At 40.0% G+C, this 18073-nt stretch overlaps 1 protein-coding gene across 1 annotated transcript in view; it reads right to left on the bottom strand.

Moving 5' to 3' along the window:
* COL21A1 (collagen type XXI alpha 1 chain) overlaps positions 1-18073 on the bottom strand; it is a 192925-nt gene that overhangs the window by 7123 nt on the left and 167729 nt on the right. Inside the window, exons 23-29 of the mRNA XM_043510390.1 lie at positions 12759-12769; positions 10135-10157; positions 9433-9480; positions 7783-7814; positions 2248-2394; positions 2104-2158; positions 689-889 (exon numbers count right to left, since the gene is read on the bottom strand). Coding sequence (XP_043366325.1) covers positions 689-889; positions 2104-2158; positions 2248-2394; positions 7783-7814; positions 9433-9480; positions 10135-10157; positions 12759-12769 — 517 coding nt within the window. The remainder of the gene's footprint in view (positions 1-688; positions 890-2103; positions 2159-2247; positions 2395-7782; positions 7815-9432; positions 9481-10134; positions 10158-12758; positions 12770-18073) is intronic.

Raw genomic sequence — 18073 nt, forward strand, 5'->3', positions numbered from 1 at the left:
GCACTTTCCTTGCTGACAGGTTGATCCCCGAGGTCAGCCAAAGAAAAACATCTTTAAATTATTGCAAAGTGCTCACCATGCAAGGGCCAGGCACAGTTGCAGCTGTGAAATCTAGGAAGGCCCATGTGAGTTCACCTGAGTGCAAGGTCTATGCAAGGCTAGGGCATAGTTCCACACACACCCTTAAGTCATGGTGCAGCAGATGAACTCCACTATATGCCAGGGAATTCTGTGAGGCACTCTCCCTCACAGAAGTGCTGCTCTATATTACCCCCTAATGTAAGACTGTGCCTATAAGGCATGACTGAGCCCTTAAAGAGACAAACTGTGGGAGACTGTAGGCACAAGGTCAAATCCCATATAGTGCTAAATTGGGAGAAAGCCACAATTTTTTACTTCAGGAAAAAATTTGGACCCAAACGCTGGTTCTGAAACCACCCCTCAAAAACCTTCTGACCCAGATCCAGATTTCAATTCTGTAGCCTCTCTCTACAATGGTCGGAACCAGAAAAATTAAACCAAACATCTCTCAACTTTCGGAAATGAGTTCTGTATCCTGAACCGAACTATATGGTGTGGACCCCTCTTGACCCTCTACTGCTACCCACTCAAGTACCATTCAGAACTGAACATGTAAAAAAAGTAAAAGCTAAACGTTATTTGCTTTGTGAGATACCCAGGCAGTTACCTTTTGCCCCACGGGCACCAGGACTCCCAGGAGATCCTGGAAGACCTGGAACGCCATCATTTCCTGGTAAACCAGAAAAACCTCTAGGACCTTCTGGGCCTATTGGACCTGGTGGACCAGGACGTCCTGGGGAAGCACTTTGGGATTGACAATGGTTGCAGTTTTGTAGTCTTCCACTCCGAAGGATAACAGGCAACTGGGCTAGGAGAATTCAAATGAAAATGCTTTAAAGACTATTCTGAGAATGACACTGAGATAACATTACTATGCAAAATAAAAATAATCAAATGCCAAACTACATTAATAAGGATTTAAGATAAATCATTTGTTATATAATCACCAAAAGCAAAATATCTGGCTTTTTGTGGAGGAGGAGAGGAGGAGGAGATGATGACAAATTGGAAGATTGGGCCAAAAGAAATCTAATGAGGTTCAATAAGGATAAGTGCAGGGTCCTGCACTTAGGATGGAAGAATCCAATGCACCGCTACAGACTAGGGACCGAATGGCTCGGCAGCAGTTCTGCGGAAAAGGACCTAGGGGTGACAGTGGACGAGAAGATGGATATGAGTCAGCAGTGTGCCCTTGTTGCCAAGAAGGCCAAAGGCATTTGGGGATGTATAAGTAGGGGCATAGCGAGCAGATCGAGGGACGTGATCGTTCCCCTCTATTCGACACTGGTGAGGCCTCATCTGGAGTACTGTGTCCAGTTTTGGGCCCCACACTACAAGAAGGATGTGGATAAATTGGAAAGAGTACAGCGAAGGGCAACAAAAATGATTAGGGGTCTAGAGCACATGACTTATGAGGAGAGGCTGGGAGCTGGGATTGTTTAGTCTGCAGAAGAGAAGAAGGGGGGATTTGATAGCTGCTTTCAACTACCTGAAAGGGGGTTTCAAAGAGGATGGCTCTAGACTGTTCTCAATGGTAGCAGATGACAGAACGAGGAGTAATGGTCTCAAGTTGCAATGGGGGAGGTTTAGATTGGATATTAGGAAAAACTTTTTCACTAAGAGGGTGGTGAAACACTGGAATGCGTTACCTAGGGAGGTGGTAGAATCTCCTTCCTTAGAGGTTTTTAAGGTCAGGCTTGACAAAGCCCTGGCTAGGATGATTTAACTGGGACTTGGTCCTGCTTTGAGCAGGGGGTTGGACTAGATGACCTTCTGGGGTCCCTTCCAACCCTGATATTCTATGATTCTATGATGGCAGTGGTGACATATTAAGGCCTACAGACTGGAAAGATTTGGAGACATTATCACTATAGTGTGTAATTATATCATAAGAAGCTGTAGACAGTCCATTGTGTTAGTAGTTTTGATTTTTCTCTAGAACAGGACATCTTTATAATTATCATGAAAGTAACCAGAGCATTTTAAATAAATAAAGACTACATTGCAATCTCTGGGACTTACTTCTCAGTACATCTGCGCAAACCTGCCGAATAAATTCTTCTGAAAATTCCCTTCCCTGAATTGAATATAGAAGAGTTATAAAAAACGCATAGAAAGTTTTTTTTAAAAGTGCATGAAAATTGCAATATCAGGTTCTGTACGTACAGGTTTTCCATCTGCTCCAGGTGGCCCTGGGTGCCCTCTATCTCCCTGTTGTCCTCTTGGACCAGAAGGTCCAACCAAACCACTAACACCAGATTCTCCTTTCTGTCCATTGAGGCCTCTAATGCCAGAATCTCCTTTCTCACCTTTCTGAAATCAAAGGCAACAAAAACAGTAACCTAGATTTTTCAAAATTAATCTTCATTGTGAGGGGCTGGCAGCACCTTCACTGAGATGCATTCTTAAAAATCAATCTGAATTAATTTATCTGTGGGGATCATCTTGATAGGGGATGTTGATTAACAGGTCCATCTCTACAAAAAATTCATTGAATTCTTTGGATTTTTGTGAATAATATTTTAATTCAAGTATGCTTACTAGAAAAAGATTAATTTGAAATAAATTATCATTACAGATAACAGTTTTACTTTTGTTTGTACAGACCAAACTTTTAATCCTAGGCAGAAATATTTTATATAACAGTTAGAGGAAAAGAAAAATATTAAATGGCTCTCTCCTCTTTGTGATGATACCACAGTTATATTAATACAGGACATTAAAAATCTTCTTGGAAGATTATAGGCCTTGTCTACATTAATGGAGACATATAGAGTATGCGTAGCAACATGCAGTGAAAAGCAGGCTGCGTCCAAACTACGGTGTGCTACACATGGCAGGAAAAGGTTCCAGCGCTGGGGAGGCAGTGGGGCACTACACGACTAAACTGCTTGGGCACGTGGAGAGTCATGTATTTACTTGAAAGTTCTGACGTGCCTTTACTCACTTAACCCATGCCTCATGTTTACCCTGCTATTTATCCCATGCTAGGGGAGCTTGTATTAATACTCTGCATGCAACCACAAGGGAAGATATAGCCTAAGGTTGAAATTCTGGCTCCACTTAAGTAAATTGCAAAACTTCCATTGACTACAAAGGAGACATAAGTTCACTCTACATCTCTATCATCCTGGATGGGGCGGGGAAGGAGGGGACAGGGGGGACGACGGGGGGGAGGAAGTTGAGTTTGATTTGTGCTACTTCTTTTTTCCAGACCTCAGTTATTCTCAAATTAATTGGCAATAACAGTAGACAATCTGCTAAGTAAGGTTAAGCCAATACTGGGAAACATTTTGAAATAAGAAACTCAATTTAAGTAGTGATTCCTCTACATGTGACTACCTACCACATTCATTAATTTGGACTACTTTCCAAACTTGGAGCCAACAAACCTCTATTGCAGTGGAATATGGTAAACTCCCAGATTTAAAATTAGTCTAATCTTTGTTCCCTTATGAGTTTTTCCTTTCAGTTTTTATATGACTTGTGTACATTTTCAACAGCAGCTTTATAAATCTATTTCACCCTTTCCAAATGTGCTATATGGAAGTGCAGAAACAAAGCAATAGATTATATATTGCTAAATAAATAATATTCCTTTGGGCAAAGGAAGAAAGTTTAAGAGGTCCTTAGTCAAACATTTTTTATAAAGCAGCCAAAGGTCTTATATTCTATTTCATTGTACAGTAAGTATATTATTAGATCACCCTACAACAAAATTTTAGGGCTCATGCAAACCTATTTGGCACAGCCCCATGTAGAAGCAGTGCAGTTCTTCACCACCATAGGGAAGGATAAACCTCCCAGAGCTTCCCTATATGCTGGAAAAGCATGGCCATTGCACCATCGTTTACGACAGCGTAGCATGCTTCTTACTCTGTACTTGGCCAACTCTGCTGGCCGGTGTGGAGCAGGTTGATGGACAGGCTGTGACATGACCCTGCTGCCTTTGGGTGGGGTGCATCCCAGGGGCTCTAAAGAGAATTGTGATTATGCTTGACCTCTGTGAGTGGAGTGCAAGAAGGATGAGGGGGAACAGTCATACATGAGCCAGTTACAATCTGTCCCTTAACATTTTTAAGGCTAGTAAGCACTAAAATTCAGTGAACCCACAGAAAGTCATTTAGCTCAGGTTTTTCTGCAAATGGAAAGCCAAAGGCTTTTTCATCTCACTCATACATTTATTTGATAGTTCTACCCAGAAAAGTAATTGTATAAAAATGACACTTTCCTACTCAGCAGAGTTTCACTCACTCCATGTATATTTGCAATTAAATTTTGACTTAATTTTCGAAATTATGACTCTTTACTTGTTAGTTCTATGCAGGTAACAGAGTAAAGAAACAGAGTGTTGGTACTTTTCTTATAGCATCAACAAATGAATTGTTGACTAAATTCTGATCAGCTATACAGCAGGCTTTGACAAGCATTCCACTGAATTCTACCCACTGTTCTGAATTCAAAATTTGTTTTATAGAAAACAGTGCTCTTAGTTAAGACTGTTTAAATTTGTATTCTCTTTTGTATGATGCAGTTATAAATCTTTGTTTAACAGACACTTTAACATATCTTCACGGGATTGTTAAGGTTTAGAGCAGGGATCGGCAACCTTTGGCATGCAGCCCGTCAGAGAAATCTGCTAGAGGGCCGGGATGGTTTGTTTACCTGCAGCGTCCACAGGTTCGGCCAATCGCAGCTCCCACTGGCTGCAGTTCGCCGTTCAGGCCAATGAGGCTGCGGGAAGCAGTGGGGCAGCAGAGGGTTTGCTGGCTGCCGCTTCCCACAACCCCATTGGCCTGGAACGGCAAACCGCGGCCAGTGGGAGCTGCGATCCGCCAAACCTGTGGACGCTGCAGGTAAACAAACCATCCCGCCCACTAGCGATTTCCCTGACGGGCCGCATGCCAAAGGTTGCCAATCCCTGGTTTAGAGATTGCTAAAGTGTGGAGCACTTACAACTGCTTTTGATTACAATAGGAGCTGCGTATGCTGACAACTGAAAATCAGACCACTTTTTTAGGCTAACTAAATGTATATAGGAGACTAAATCTAGAAACCCATTTTTAGAAATATGACACAAGAAAATATTTACAGTACTTGGAGTAATTTATTATTATTTTAATTATATTATAGCTATAGAGCATATTTAGAGACTTATAAATTACTTGTAAGTTGATTTATTTTGAAATAAGCTTTTAAAAGGGCTGTGAAATGTTAAAAAACAATGCAACCTAGAGAAAATGGCATCTACTGTAGAACGAAATAGCAGGCAGCATGTCAACGTAAGAAACCAAGACAAATACTGGAATCATCAGCACAACTGCCTGTAGAATGTGCCAAAAAATAAGATGAACAGCTGAAAGATCTTGGTCTTGTAATGGCCAGCCACATCCAGTGTGTGGCCTTGTTTGTTGATCCTTGCTATTGGCAAGACAATCAAGAAAAAGAGAGGTGCTTAAGAAATGCTGAAACAGACTGGTTGGAGAGATTTTATATTAAACAGCTCCTTTACAACAAGTACTAAAATAAAAATTTTGTAAAAACCCAAAACCTAAAATAAGCTTATATTGTAAATTGTCAGCTCTTATAAGTACACAAAATGAAATCATATATTTATTTGTACAAATTTATTACCAAGAGTATTAGAAAAATATAAATGTCCGTATCCATGAAAGTATACCCCAGTATTATGATGATTAGAAATGCAGGAGGATCAGATGAGGAACCATTAGATGGATGGTTCTATGACAATCTTTTACTGAGCTAGGCCTGATTAGCAGATACTTAGCACAAGTGTATCTTAAGGATGGTTATAGTTCCATGAAGCCTATAGTATTATTCAATTGCTTACAGTGCACACTTGCTGAGTACTCAGCTCAAGTGGGGCCCTAAAGAACAAGTTCAGCTAGTGAAATACAACAAACCTTCTTTAAGTGAAATCCAACAAGGGATTGCCAAAAAATGATTGTATAAAGGATTTCCTAATAAAGGTGAAAATGAAATGGGCCCATGTACACTGATTTCATTTACCCTAGAGTCAGAACCAGGAACAACTACAATGAAGCTGATTAATTAGATTTTTTTGTTTTTATAAACAGAACTATAGGCACCCATCCAGTGCTCTGGGCAGATGTCCCATGAATTAAAAAGCACAACATGAAGTTAAAAAGGACTGCCCATAAATATCCATTTCAACCCATGTTCTCCTCTGCAGCCCAAGAGAAGAAGAAAAAAAATGGGTCTTACAGAATACCCAGAAAGCTAAAAAATCTGAGCTCAGGCAGACCAAGGAAGGGATCAAGTTCCAAAATCCAGGACCCCTCACAGGACCCCACCCCCTCAAAAGAATGTCTGAGCTCCAGATTGACCCGAGTGAGTTATACTAGTTAAAACCAATGGAAGTGAGTTCAAAATCAGGCCCTCACTGGATTTGGGGATAGTTTGGGTCAGTCTCATAAAACAGGCTGTCACCAACAAAGCCCGTTGCCAACTCTGTCCACATATCTATTCAGGGGATACCATCATAGGGCCTAATCACATCAGCCACACTATCAGAGGCTCGTTCACCTGCGCATCTACCAATGTGATATATGCCATCATGTGCCAGCAATGCCCCTCTGCCATGTACATTGGCCAAACTGGACAGTCTCTACGTAAAGAATGAATGGACACAAATCAGACGTCAAGAATTATAACATTCAAAATCCAGTTGGAGAACACTTCAATCTCTCTGGTCACTCGATCACAGACCTAAGAGTGGCTATACTTCAACAAAAAAGCTTCAAAACAGACTCCAACGAGAGACTGCTGAATTGGAATTAATTTGCAAACTGGATACAATTAACTTAGGCTTGAATAGAGACTGGGAATGGATGAGTCATTACACAAAGTAAAACTATTTCCCCATGGTATTTCTCCCTCCCACCCCACCCCCCACTGTTCCTCTTATATTCTTGTTAACTGCTGGAATTAGCCTACCTGCTTGTCACCATGAAAGGTTTTCCTCCTTCCCCCCCTGCTGTTGGTGATGGCTTATCTTAAGTGATCACTCTCCTTACAGTGTGTATGATAAACCCATTGTTTCATGTTCTCTGTGTGTGTGTATATAAATCTCTCCTCTGTTTTTTCCACCAAATGCATCCGATGAAGTGAGCTGTAGCTCACGAAAGCTTATGCTCTAATAAATTTGTTAGTCTCTAAGGTGCCACAAGTACTCCTTTTCTTTTTGCGAATACAGACTAACACGGCTGCTACTCTGAAACCAAATAATGGTGTCTCTTGGACCATTTTATTGAACTATAACATTTTTTAAAAATGAAGAGCTGGGGATTGAGTCTCCAGAAAAACAAATGACTCTTATTTTTTTAAAGTCCCTTGCTTACTTGTTTGTTTTTCCTCTAATTAGCCCCTTCTGTCTTCAGATTCTGTTTCACTTGGAGTTCTGTAGAAAATCTATATTCCTTTCTCTCTTTTTAAACAATATTTCTTTGTCTTTTCAGTCACTGATTTCCCAAAATATTGCTTCTCTACTCTCTTGTTAAATCTTTCTCTCATGCCCCTCCCACCTGACTTTGCATCCAATCATCCCCTTTCATTTTTGTGCCAATGAGGACAGAAGCAAGCCCTTTAGCACACATTTTACATAGTCGCTATTCACACAATTAGCAAAGAAAATGGTGCTTGTGATTTGAAAACACGTACCTCTCCATTGGCTCCATTCAATCCATTTGCTCCCTTTAGAAATCAAATGTGGGAAAAAGTATAAATCAAACTGAGCCACCATTACAATGCATCACTCTTTTACTAAATCTGGAAATTAACTACAATTTATTTCAAAATAATTCTTATACTTGCACATGAGGCAAATGAGGCACAGTCAACAAACATTAATTCACTTCTTAAAAATTAATATATATGAACAGTGTACTAGCAGATCACTAGGTAAATGACCATATGCATTGTATGTTATGCACTTGCATTAGTTCTCTTACAAGAAACACTTACTGATAAGTACTGCCTCAATAAAAAGCTAAAGAAATAACAGGTTCATTGTGTAACCAAATGGCCCAGAGACTTTATACCCTGACATCCAGATTCCATCTGTGTTTAAATTGGCTTTGGCTGCCAGAAATCCAGGCCCTTGAGTTATAATGTCAGTCTTGGAGGAGGATGTTGCAGCCGTGGAAAACGGCTAACAACCTACTGTCTGCCAAAAGGCACACACTGATGTCACTGGGTGTGAAGTGGCATGGCAAGAGGGCACATCACCTCAGCTGTCTCCACTGGTGGGACTCCTATGGAGCCTTGCTACAAAATGAAGCTGCATCTCATCTGTCAGGTAGAATCCCTGAGGAAGGGGAGAGGAGGTAGCACCACCTGGCCTCCTTTTGGTTAAATCCTTCTGAGGTTTTGAGGGTCAGTCTGAGGTATATAATTCCTTACCCCAGCTTCACTGAATGTGGCTCCTTGTTTTTCCAACCAGGCAGGTTGTGATAGTACCAATGCACTGATTGTGAGAACAATCTTCACGGCTATTTTCTTCACAATCCAGCTTTAACTTTGTACTGCTAGTAAGTACTTTGCAATTTAGACATGACAAAGCATGTAGTTAGCAAGTTCTTACACTTGCAACTAACAGTTATTTCCTATGGTATGTTAATATAGCCAAATATGACATAATCAAAACATACTGGAACAAGGTTAAAGAAAAGAGAAGTTAGCTGATTTGAGCTGAAACAGGAAACATCTGCAATTTACGAGTACAGAAAATACTAACACACTGACTTGATTTCCAGTATGAAAGTAATTGAATCTTTAAATGCAATACTTTATGAAAATGTTGCATAATAAATACAAAAGTGAATGGAGGGCTTGTATAATCTTGGGCTTCACTTTCAGAAGCTTGAATCCATTTTTCCATTACTACATTACCTGGAGTTTATGTTATTGTTTTATCAATAATATTGCAAAATAAATTGATTTAAATAAAAACTTTGAAAAATGGAAGCAGTTTCTTCCTACTATTGCAATGATATAACTAGATTTTACCTTTGCAGAACTCTCCCCTCAGCCTTTTTGGCCTCGTTATATAAACAATCCTGTTCTTTTTCTCTGCTTTCTATTCTATTTTCCAACATACAGTTTATTTTTCATTTCACTGGGTTAACTATTTTAAAGTTTGAAATATATTTTAATTGACATTTTAAATAATCAATACAATCCTATTTACATGTAAATATATTCAAATGTATTACTTTAGATTCAAAGAACTACCATTGTAAATGGCATTTATCTTCTTGAAGCAGCAAAATAAATGCAGTTTCCTTAAACTGTGTAGTCCTTTAATGGTACCCTGTTGGCCTGGAGTCACTGGTCTTCCTCCTTCTCCCTTTTGTCCCTTCAGAAAAGAAACAGACTTTCTTGAACACTACATATTTCTTAGGTGAACAAATTACGTAGTCAAAATAATATAAAGAGATAAGCCCTAACCCAAAGGCCCATCTTTATAATGGGTTCAATCAAAACCTGGATCCAACCATCACCGAGTTTGTTGATGGGAGGCAGACAGAGAGGGGTTTCAAGATTTAGTTCCAAACTGTGTAGTTTGGACATACCATTTCTACTGTAGACACAATGGAGTAAGCCTATGATCTGACCATACAGAGGACAAATGCTGATCTCCCTTGTTCCTGCCTATTTCAGACGCTTTAGCACGCATTGCGAAAGTCCTCATTTTTATGACATTACAGATTTAGGACACTATGGTGGAATTTTCAAAAGCAATCATCATTAGCCTAACTCTGCCCCCCCTACAATAGTGGGAGCAGCTAAGCCATTTTAGAGTACTTTTGAAAATCCCATTCTTTCTCTCAAACGAACTTCACAACAATTGTGGTTGATGAGTTCATACTGTGCAGTGATTTTACTGAGTTAAGATTATCCTTGCAGTCCTTAGTCAAGCAAGGCTCCCATTTATTTTAATTCAGATGAATTAATTTTTAACATATAGGCATGCCAAACGATATTTAATGAAAAACAAAGTTAATATACCTTGGATACCTCTTTCACCTTGGTTCCTTTTTCCCCCGTAAAATATTTTAAGGTATTATAAAATTTCCATTATAATCCATTTTACAAACATTAGTTTGTGTTTTAATTTTTCAGTAACTACAAGAGAAGCAGCTAACGGAGTACACTGAGGTGATTGAAAACTAAATATTCTATCCACATGTTCATAATCCTGATTCAGCAAAGCCCTTAAACACCTGCTTACCAGCTTTGCAGGAACAGGACCATAATAAGTAGGGGAATTTGCTGTGCAGATAACTATCATAAAGAACAGTAATATTGACATGGCAAATTAAAATTAGGAGATTGCTGGGAATCCTGTTGAAGTCAGTGGGAGTTCACTGATTTAATAGAAGTTAAATTGGGCCTTCGCTTTTACCAGAGGACCAGATTGATTGCAGATGTAAGCAGGTGCACTCTGATAGTAAATAGATGTTCACCTACTTTCATTCATGGCGAGCAAAGCCCAAATAATTCTGAAAAATGACAGCTAACCCAATACAATCCATACATGTATCCTTGATATTCTATGGTAACCAGCAGAGAATTAATCATAAAGTATTTTTAATATATGAATTTGAATCACATAACCTTACATACAAAACCCGATTTCATTTGCATTTAACCTGGTTCAACTTAAATAGACTTTCTATCTAATCTACATGGGGGAAATTTCAAAGCCATAAAAAATCTCCCCCTATATCTGTATACTATATATTTTTTAATACAGTGCCTGGCACCATAAAATCTCAACACCTTTCAGGTTTCAGAGTAGCAGCCGTGTTAGTCTGTATTCGCAAAAGAAAAGGAGTACTTGTGGCACCTTAGAGACTAACACATTTATTTGAGCATAAGCTTTCGTGAGCTACAGCTCACTTCATCGGATGCATTCAGTTTACCTTGATGTAACTCAAATAAGAATTAGTCCCACAGTGTTAACTCAACTGCAAAAACCCTGAAGTAATCCAACAGTCACATTGCACATCTGACACCTTAGGTATATATTACCTGCTAATTCTTATCATTTATGCAGCACCATAGGTATACATAGTGCTTTACAGACATACAATGACAAGTCTCCTGCCATAGGGCATTTAGAATTTAACCCTGATCCGGAAATTCAATGGGGCTTCACCTAAGTGTGGAGGTCTGAGCTAGCAGATTTGAACAAAGAACTGAGGTCCTAAATAGATACAATATGGTGAGCGATGACACCATACCAAAGGGAGGAACTGTCGGGGGAGTGGAAAGAAGAGGGCCAAATTGCAATTTTTAAAGAAGGCAGGGACTATTTAATTTTATTCTTTTTTATGTATCTAGCTGGATCCAAGTATTTGTTTCCAGAAAAATAATTTTAATGTTAGCTAGTGTTTAACAGTATTAATGAGATCTTGGCTAAACAAAACCCTAAAAGGTCTGAGTACACTTTTGTCAGATCCAACAATACATAAGTTATTTAGTTTAATTTCAGTTTTAGTTTAGTATTTATTTAAAAATAAACTATGATAAAACCGAAGCTCATCTATTTTCCTGTCACATGCCCACACTACACCTTTCTCTGATTATTTTCTTTTCTGGTGGACCAGATACTGTTTACTCAATACTAAGTTATAGACCTCGATGGCTTGTCCTATACAAATAGTTAGTTGTGGCAACCTGGGGCATAAACTCTATCTCACATTAGCCTGCTGCAACACTCCAAGGAATGTTTACACAAACATGGCAATGGGGATGTGATTCTAGAGTGCACTGACATGCGGTTCCATGTAGACCATGCCTGAAGTGTACTAAAAAGTTCCACAGTGTGCTGTTGCTCTGCTCCTGTTTGGAACAAGAGTAGATCAAAATTAGGGAACATTTAGTGCTCGGCAGCAAGGTTCACATGGATGGGTACTGTACTGAAGGCTACTGCAAGGTAGATTTGCATCCCCTGCTTACCACACACTAATTATTCGCATAGAGGAGCCTTAGTTAAATTGCAATACATATTCTTATTTAACTAGATTCCACTCATAGATACAATATTAAAGGAGTATGTCCATTGCAAAGTGCTCCATTCTCTGCCTCCTAGCAGTTTTTGATCCATAACAGTATTTGCTTTTACACCATGACTAACTTAGCTTCCGTATCAGCTTCTTGCAGAGGATCTTCTCAATGGCTTTTGGAAATCTAAGAAATTTTAAGAGTTGGTTCTCTTTTAGATACATATCTTATTGAGCTGTTCAGAGAATTCTAAGAGATTAGAGTAACATTATTTTCCTTTGCAGAAACTGTGTTGGTAGACTTCTAATTTCCCTCTTACTTATTATCTGCTGTAATTTATGTTTATTGGAGTCCAGCAGGGTCAGATTTCCAAAGTTTGAAGGATTTCTATTTGGCCCTCTCAGATCTTGCCATTTAGCCATATTGGTTTACTCCTTATCTTCCTGGCATCTTTTGTAAAGAAATACATGTCTTCTAAGACTCTATTATTGATTTGTTAAGTAGAATCCATGCCATCTCTGAGGATTTTACTTCTTCATTTTTAACTTTAGGCCTTTTTGACTAAACTTCTCATTTTATTGAAATCACCCTTTCTAAAGTTTAGTGTTACTCATCACTTTTGGTACCCTAGCTGCCCCTTTGATGTTGAACCTAATTATATCATGGTCACTGTTCCTCAGTGGCTCAGCTCCTGTCACATCTTGAGTTAGTGCCTGAGCTGTAGCTCATGAAAGCTTATGCTCAAATAAATTTGTTAGTCTCTAAGGTGCCACAAGTACTCCTTTTCTTTTTGCCTGGGTTAGGTAAGATTAAGTCATCTCTCTTCCTGTGTGCTCTAGAATCATAGAATATCAGGGTTGGAAGGGACCTCAGGAGGTCATCTAGGCCAACCCCCTGCTCAAAGCAGGACCAACCCCAACTAAATCATCCCAGCCAGGGCTTTGTCAAGCTTGACCTTGAAAACCTCTAAGGAAGGAGATTCCAACACCTCACTAAGTAACCCATTCCAGTGCTTCACCACCCTCCTAGTGAAAAAGTTTTTCCTAACATCCAACCTAAACCTCCCCAACTGCAACTTGAGACCATTACTCCTTTTCTGTCATCTGCTACCACTAAGAACAGTCTAGATCCAACCTCTTTGGAACCCCCCTTCAGGTAGTTGAAAGCAGCTATCAAATCCCCCTTGATTCTTCTCTTCCACAGACTAAACAATCCCAGTTCCCTCAGCCTTTCCTCATAAGTCATGTGCTCCAGCCCCCTAATCATTTTTCTTGCCCTCCACTGGACTCTCCAATTTTTCCACATCCTTCTTGTAGTATGGGGCCCAAACTGGACACAGTACTCCAGATGAGGCCTCACCAATGTCAAATAGAGGGGAATGATCATGTCCCTCAATCTGCTGGCAATTCCCCTAGTTATACAGCCCAAAATGCCGTTAGCCTTCTTGGCAACAAGGGCACACCGTTGACTCATATCCATCTTCTCATCCACTGTAACCCCATGGTCCTTTCTTGCTGTCCCAAGAAGCAATCACTTTAATTATCAAGAATGTTTTTCTCTAAACTCTGTCCTATTATGTTGTTAGACTAGTCTGTGGGTATGTCTACACTTCAAGCTGCAGGTTTAATTTCCAGATCAAAGAGACATACCCATGCTAGCTCTGATCAAGCTAGCCTACTAATAATAGAGTCTATCTAAGAGTGATGGGAGGATCTAGCCCCCTAGAGTTCATGCCTATGGTCTCAGTCAGGTATATATTTGGGGTGGTTAGCCCCTCCCACTGCTCATGCCATTGCAGCTACACTCTATTTTTAGTACGCTGGCTCAATCAAAAAACTAGCATAAGGACATCTCTTCCAACTGGGAATCACACCCCCAGATTGAAGTGTACACATACAGAGTATCTGAAGTCCGATATTAGAATTTTGTTACATTTTTCTGCCTCTTTGATCTCTCTCAACACCGTGCACACAATTTTTTTCTTGATCAGGAGACTGGTATTAAAAACACCAATAATGTATTTATATTCATACAGTTTGGAATTTGTATCCATTTGGTTCAACTTTGTGATCCCCTCCACTCAGAATTTTCCATAGAATCCTTTACCTACACCACTACTTCTCCAGCTCTTTAGCCTACTCTGTCTTTCCTATATAGCTTGTAACTAGGCATTACAGTCTCCCCTTGTTTTTTTTGCAAAAAGAAAAGGAGTACTTGTGGCACCTTAGAGACTAACAAATTTATTTGAGCATAAGCTTTCATGAGCTACAGCTCACTTCATTGGATGCACACAGTAGAAAATAGTGGCAAGATTTTATATACACAGAGAACATGAAACAATGGATGTTACCATACACACTGTAACGAGAGCGATCAGGTAAGGTGAGCTATCACCAGTGGGGGGGAGGAAACCTTTTGTAGTGATAATCAAGATGGGCCATTTCCAGCAGTTGACAAGAACATCTGAGGAACAGTGGGGAGGGGGGGGAATAGTTTTACTTTGTGTAATGACCCATCCACTCCCAGTCTTTATCAAGCCTAAATTAATTGTATCCAGTTTGCAAATTAATTTCAATTCAGCAGTCTCTCCTTGGAGTCTGTTTTTGAAGTTTTTTGTTGAAGAATTGCCACTTTTAGGTCTGTAATTGAGTGACCAAAGAGATTGAAGTGTTCTCCAACTGGTTTTTGAATGTTATAATTCTTGACGTCTGATTTGTGTCCATTTATTCTTTTACGTAGAGACTGTCCAGTTTGGCCAATGTACATGGCAGAGGGGCATTGCTGGCACATGATGGCATATATCACATTAGTAGATTCTTCAACAAAAAAACTTCAAAAACAGACTCCAATGAGAGACTGTTGAATTGGAATTAATTTGCAAAATGGATACAATTAACTTAGGCTTGAATAAAGACTGGGAGTGGAACATTGGAAAAACTGGATTCAAAGGAAAATAAGGGCCCCCAGACACACAGGTGCTACAAGCAGAGGAATTTCTCTGCAAGCCCCTGCACCTGCCTACAGATATCAGTGGCAGCAGCTTAACTTCCTATCTGTAGCCTGACTCTGACTGAAATAAGAGAGCCTTACAGAGAGGATTTGTAGCTTGAAGGCAGGGCCTGAGGAGGAAGGAGAGCAGAATGTGCGGAGTAAATGGAGAGCTGGACAGAAAGGCAGCAAGAATGGTGGGTGGGTGGGAAGGAGAAGGGTGATGGAGGGATGGAGTAGTGGTGGGGGGCAAACCAGGAACCCAGAGATTGGAAGTGAGTGGCAGTAGTGGTGGCAGCAGGGACCCTGAGACAAGTGGGCAGGGGGGAAATGGATGTGGCAGAAAGGAGTAAAGAAGGGACATGCATGTAATGGAGTGGGTGTAGGGGGAAGTGGTGGTGATGATGGAAGCAGGGACTCAGAGTGTGGGGAAGTGGGGATGGGGAGGGGAAAGCAGTGGACACAGAGACTCTGCCATGGGGGAGAGGGGAGCACACAGAGACCCTGCAATGGGAGAGAGAATGGGGATAATGGTGTGGGGGAGGGATAAATGGGGAATACAGGGCTCTTGGCAGGATGGAGGGCTCGGGGGAGGTTCAGGGAGTCTCTGAAATAGAGGGGCAGGGGAAGTGGCACACAGGCAGCTTATAAGAGCGGGGAATTGGAGGAATGAAAAGAGCCCCTGGCATGAACAATGTCCTCAGCCTACGTAAATTATGAAGTGTGCATTTTTATTCTCAATGAGGGTAGTGTTTTTATTGAACTCCTTAATCCGACTTCCTGCTGATTTTACAGAATTTCCCACTGTATTCTTATCCTGTCATTGCAATTTGATTTAGTTACAGAGAAATCTTGTCACAGCCAAACCTGGGGTAATGACCACAGAAGCATAGTTAGAGTTGTAAAGTGGCACAGACATTTTAGCAGTCATACAGGTTTAGCAGGTATAATAGACAAGCAGAGTAAATACAGAAAAATTAAGAGTAATGAATTAGTTAGATAATGGAAAAGCATATCTTGAAGGGCATTTGAATACTAGGAAAACACATTTCAGCAGAGAAATTTCTTTTCAATAATTTTTGTGGCAAAAAAAAAAAATCGAGCTATGTGAAAACATCAAAATTTTGTTCACAAGACACTTGCTGCCAAAAGGTATATGCAAGTTTTTAAATTTCACTTAGTTTGAATTAAACCAGGTGGGTGCTGATCATCATAGTCAACTACATCCCAAGCAAAGGAGAACATCTGTTAGGACTCTGAAGATCTCTGAAGGAAGAATGTAGATCAGGGAAAGTGTGATGAATGCACACCTATCAAGGACAATATATTTTTCTAAAATTTGCTTTAGGCTAGAGTTACGGGGTTTTTCAAGAGAAACACACTAATATGTAGAAGGTAATAGCAATAAAATAAAACAACATCTACATTCAATGTTTGACAAGTTTCTCTCTTTCTCTACCATGTTTTCCTTTCCATTTCTCTTCTTTTCTCTCTCACTTAGTTCCCCCTCCGTTCTTTTTTTCTATTTTCCTCTAAACTTTTTCCTACCATGCATCTCCGTATCCCCTTTATTTTCACTGGAAGATAGCTTTCTCCCTTTCATGCTTACAGGCCAAAGCTGCATTCTGTCTTCCTCTTTTGCAGTTTTTCCCTTTCCCCTTCCCTTTCCCCTTCATTCTTGGTTGACCTTCTTTCTCCTCATTTGCTGTTGCTTCCCCCAAGTTCTTTTTTGACTTCCCTTCATATCTTGATTCTTTTTTCCTGCTTCCCCCACTTGTTCTCTCTCCCAAAGCCCAGTCCCCCTTCCAGTATTGCTTCCCGACATTTATTCCTGACATCCAGTGTCAAGCAGGAGTTTCAATAGCTGCATGTTTTATACAACCATATATATGATGTGTTTCAGTTTTTAGAAGACACCTTTTAAAGTAGGTAACGAAGCGCATCAAATGAATGATGCACCTAAAATCCACTGGTTTTATAAATGCATTAGTAAATGATTCTGCAATGCAGCACATATCACTAATGCCAAGACACAGACTATAGACTGCTCATTTTGGAACAAAGGCAATAAAACAATATATAGTGATATAAACTAACACTGAGGAGAAAAAAAATCACTGGCTGATTTTTCAAGTTTTGGAGCATTAATGAAGAGCAAAGAATCCACACTTCAAAACAATGGGAGCTGTAAAACTCATTTCATCATCTTATGATAGTCATGTGTCATGGTTAGTGGGGAATCCCTTTTAATATAACTCTGTAGGCTAGCACTTCTCACTTCTTTGGCACAGACTAACTGGAAAAAGGGCAGGTGGATAATGTATACACTGGCACCCACCATATTTTCTAGGTTTATACACCACCTGTACATAGAATCATAGAATCATAGAATATCAGGGTTGGAAGGGACCCCAGAAGGTCATCTAGTCCAACCCCCTGCTCAAAGCAGGACCAAGTCCCAGTTAAATCATCCCAGCCAGGGCTTTGTCAAGCCTGACCTTAAAAACCTCTAAGGAAGGAGATTCTACCACCTCCCTAGGTAACGCATTCCAGTGTTTCACCACCCTCTTAGTGAAAAAGTTTTTCCTAATATCCAATCTAAACCTCCCCCATTGCAACTTGAGACCATTACTCCTCGTTCTGTCATCTGCTACCATTGAGAACAGTCTAGAGCCATCCTCTTTGAAACCCCCTTTCAGGTAGTTTGACATCCTTGACTCTCACTGTAAAAAGTGTCCTCTTCCAAAAGAGGCATCTATGTATCTATCTATCTATCTTGGAAAGCAAGGGAGTGATCTAATTTCCAGGAAATCCACAGTATTATATGAAAGGAAAAAACTATGTGCACATCTCCTCTCCTTAAGATTGTACATTTAAATCCACAAAAATCAAGAAATCAAGGCCTTCTCTACATACAAGTTGTACCACTTTAACTATACTGGTACAAGTCCGC

Source organism: Dermochelys coriacea, chromosome 3 (genome assembly GCF_009764565.3).
Source record: "Dermochelys coriacea isolate rDerCor1 chromosome 3, rDerCor1.pri.v4, whole genome shotgun sequence".
Taxonomy (NCBI): Eukaryota; Metazoa; Chordata; order Testudines; family Dermochelyidae; genus Dermochelys; species Dermochelys coriacea.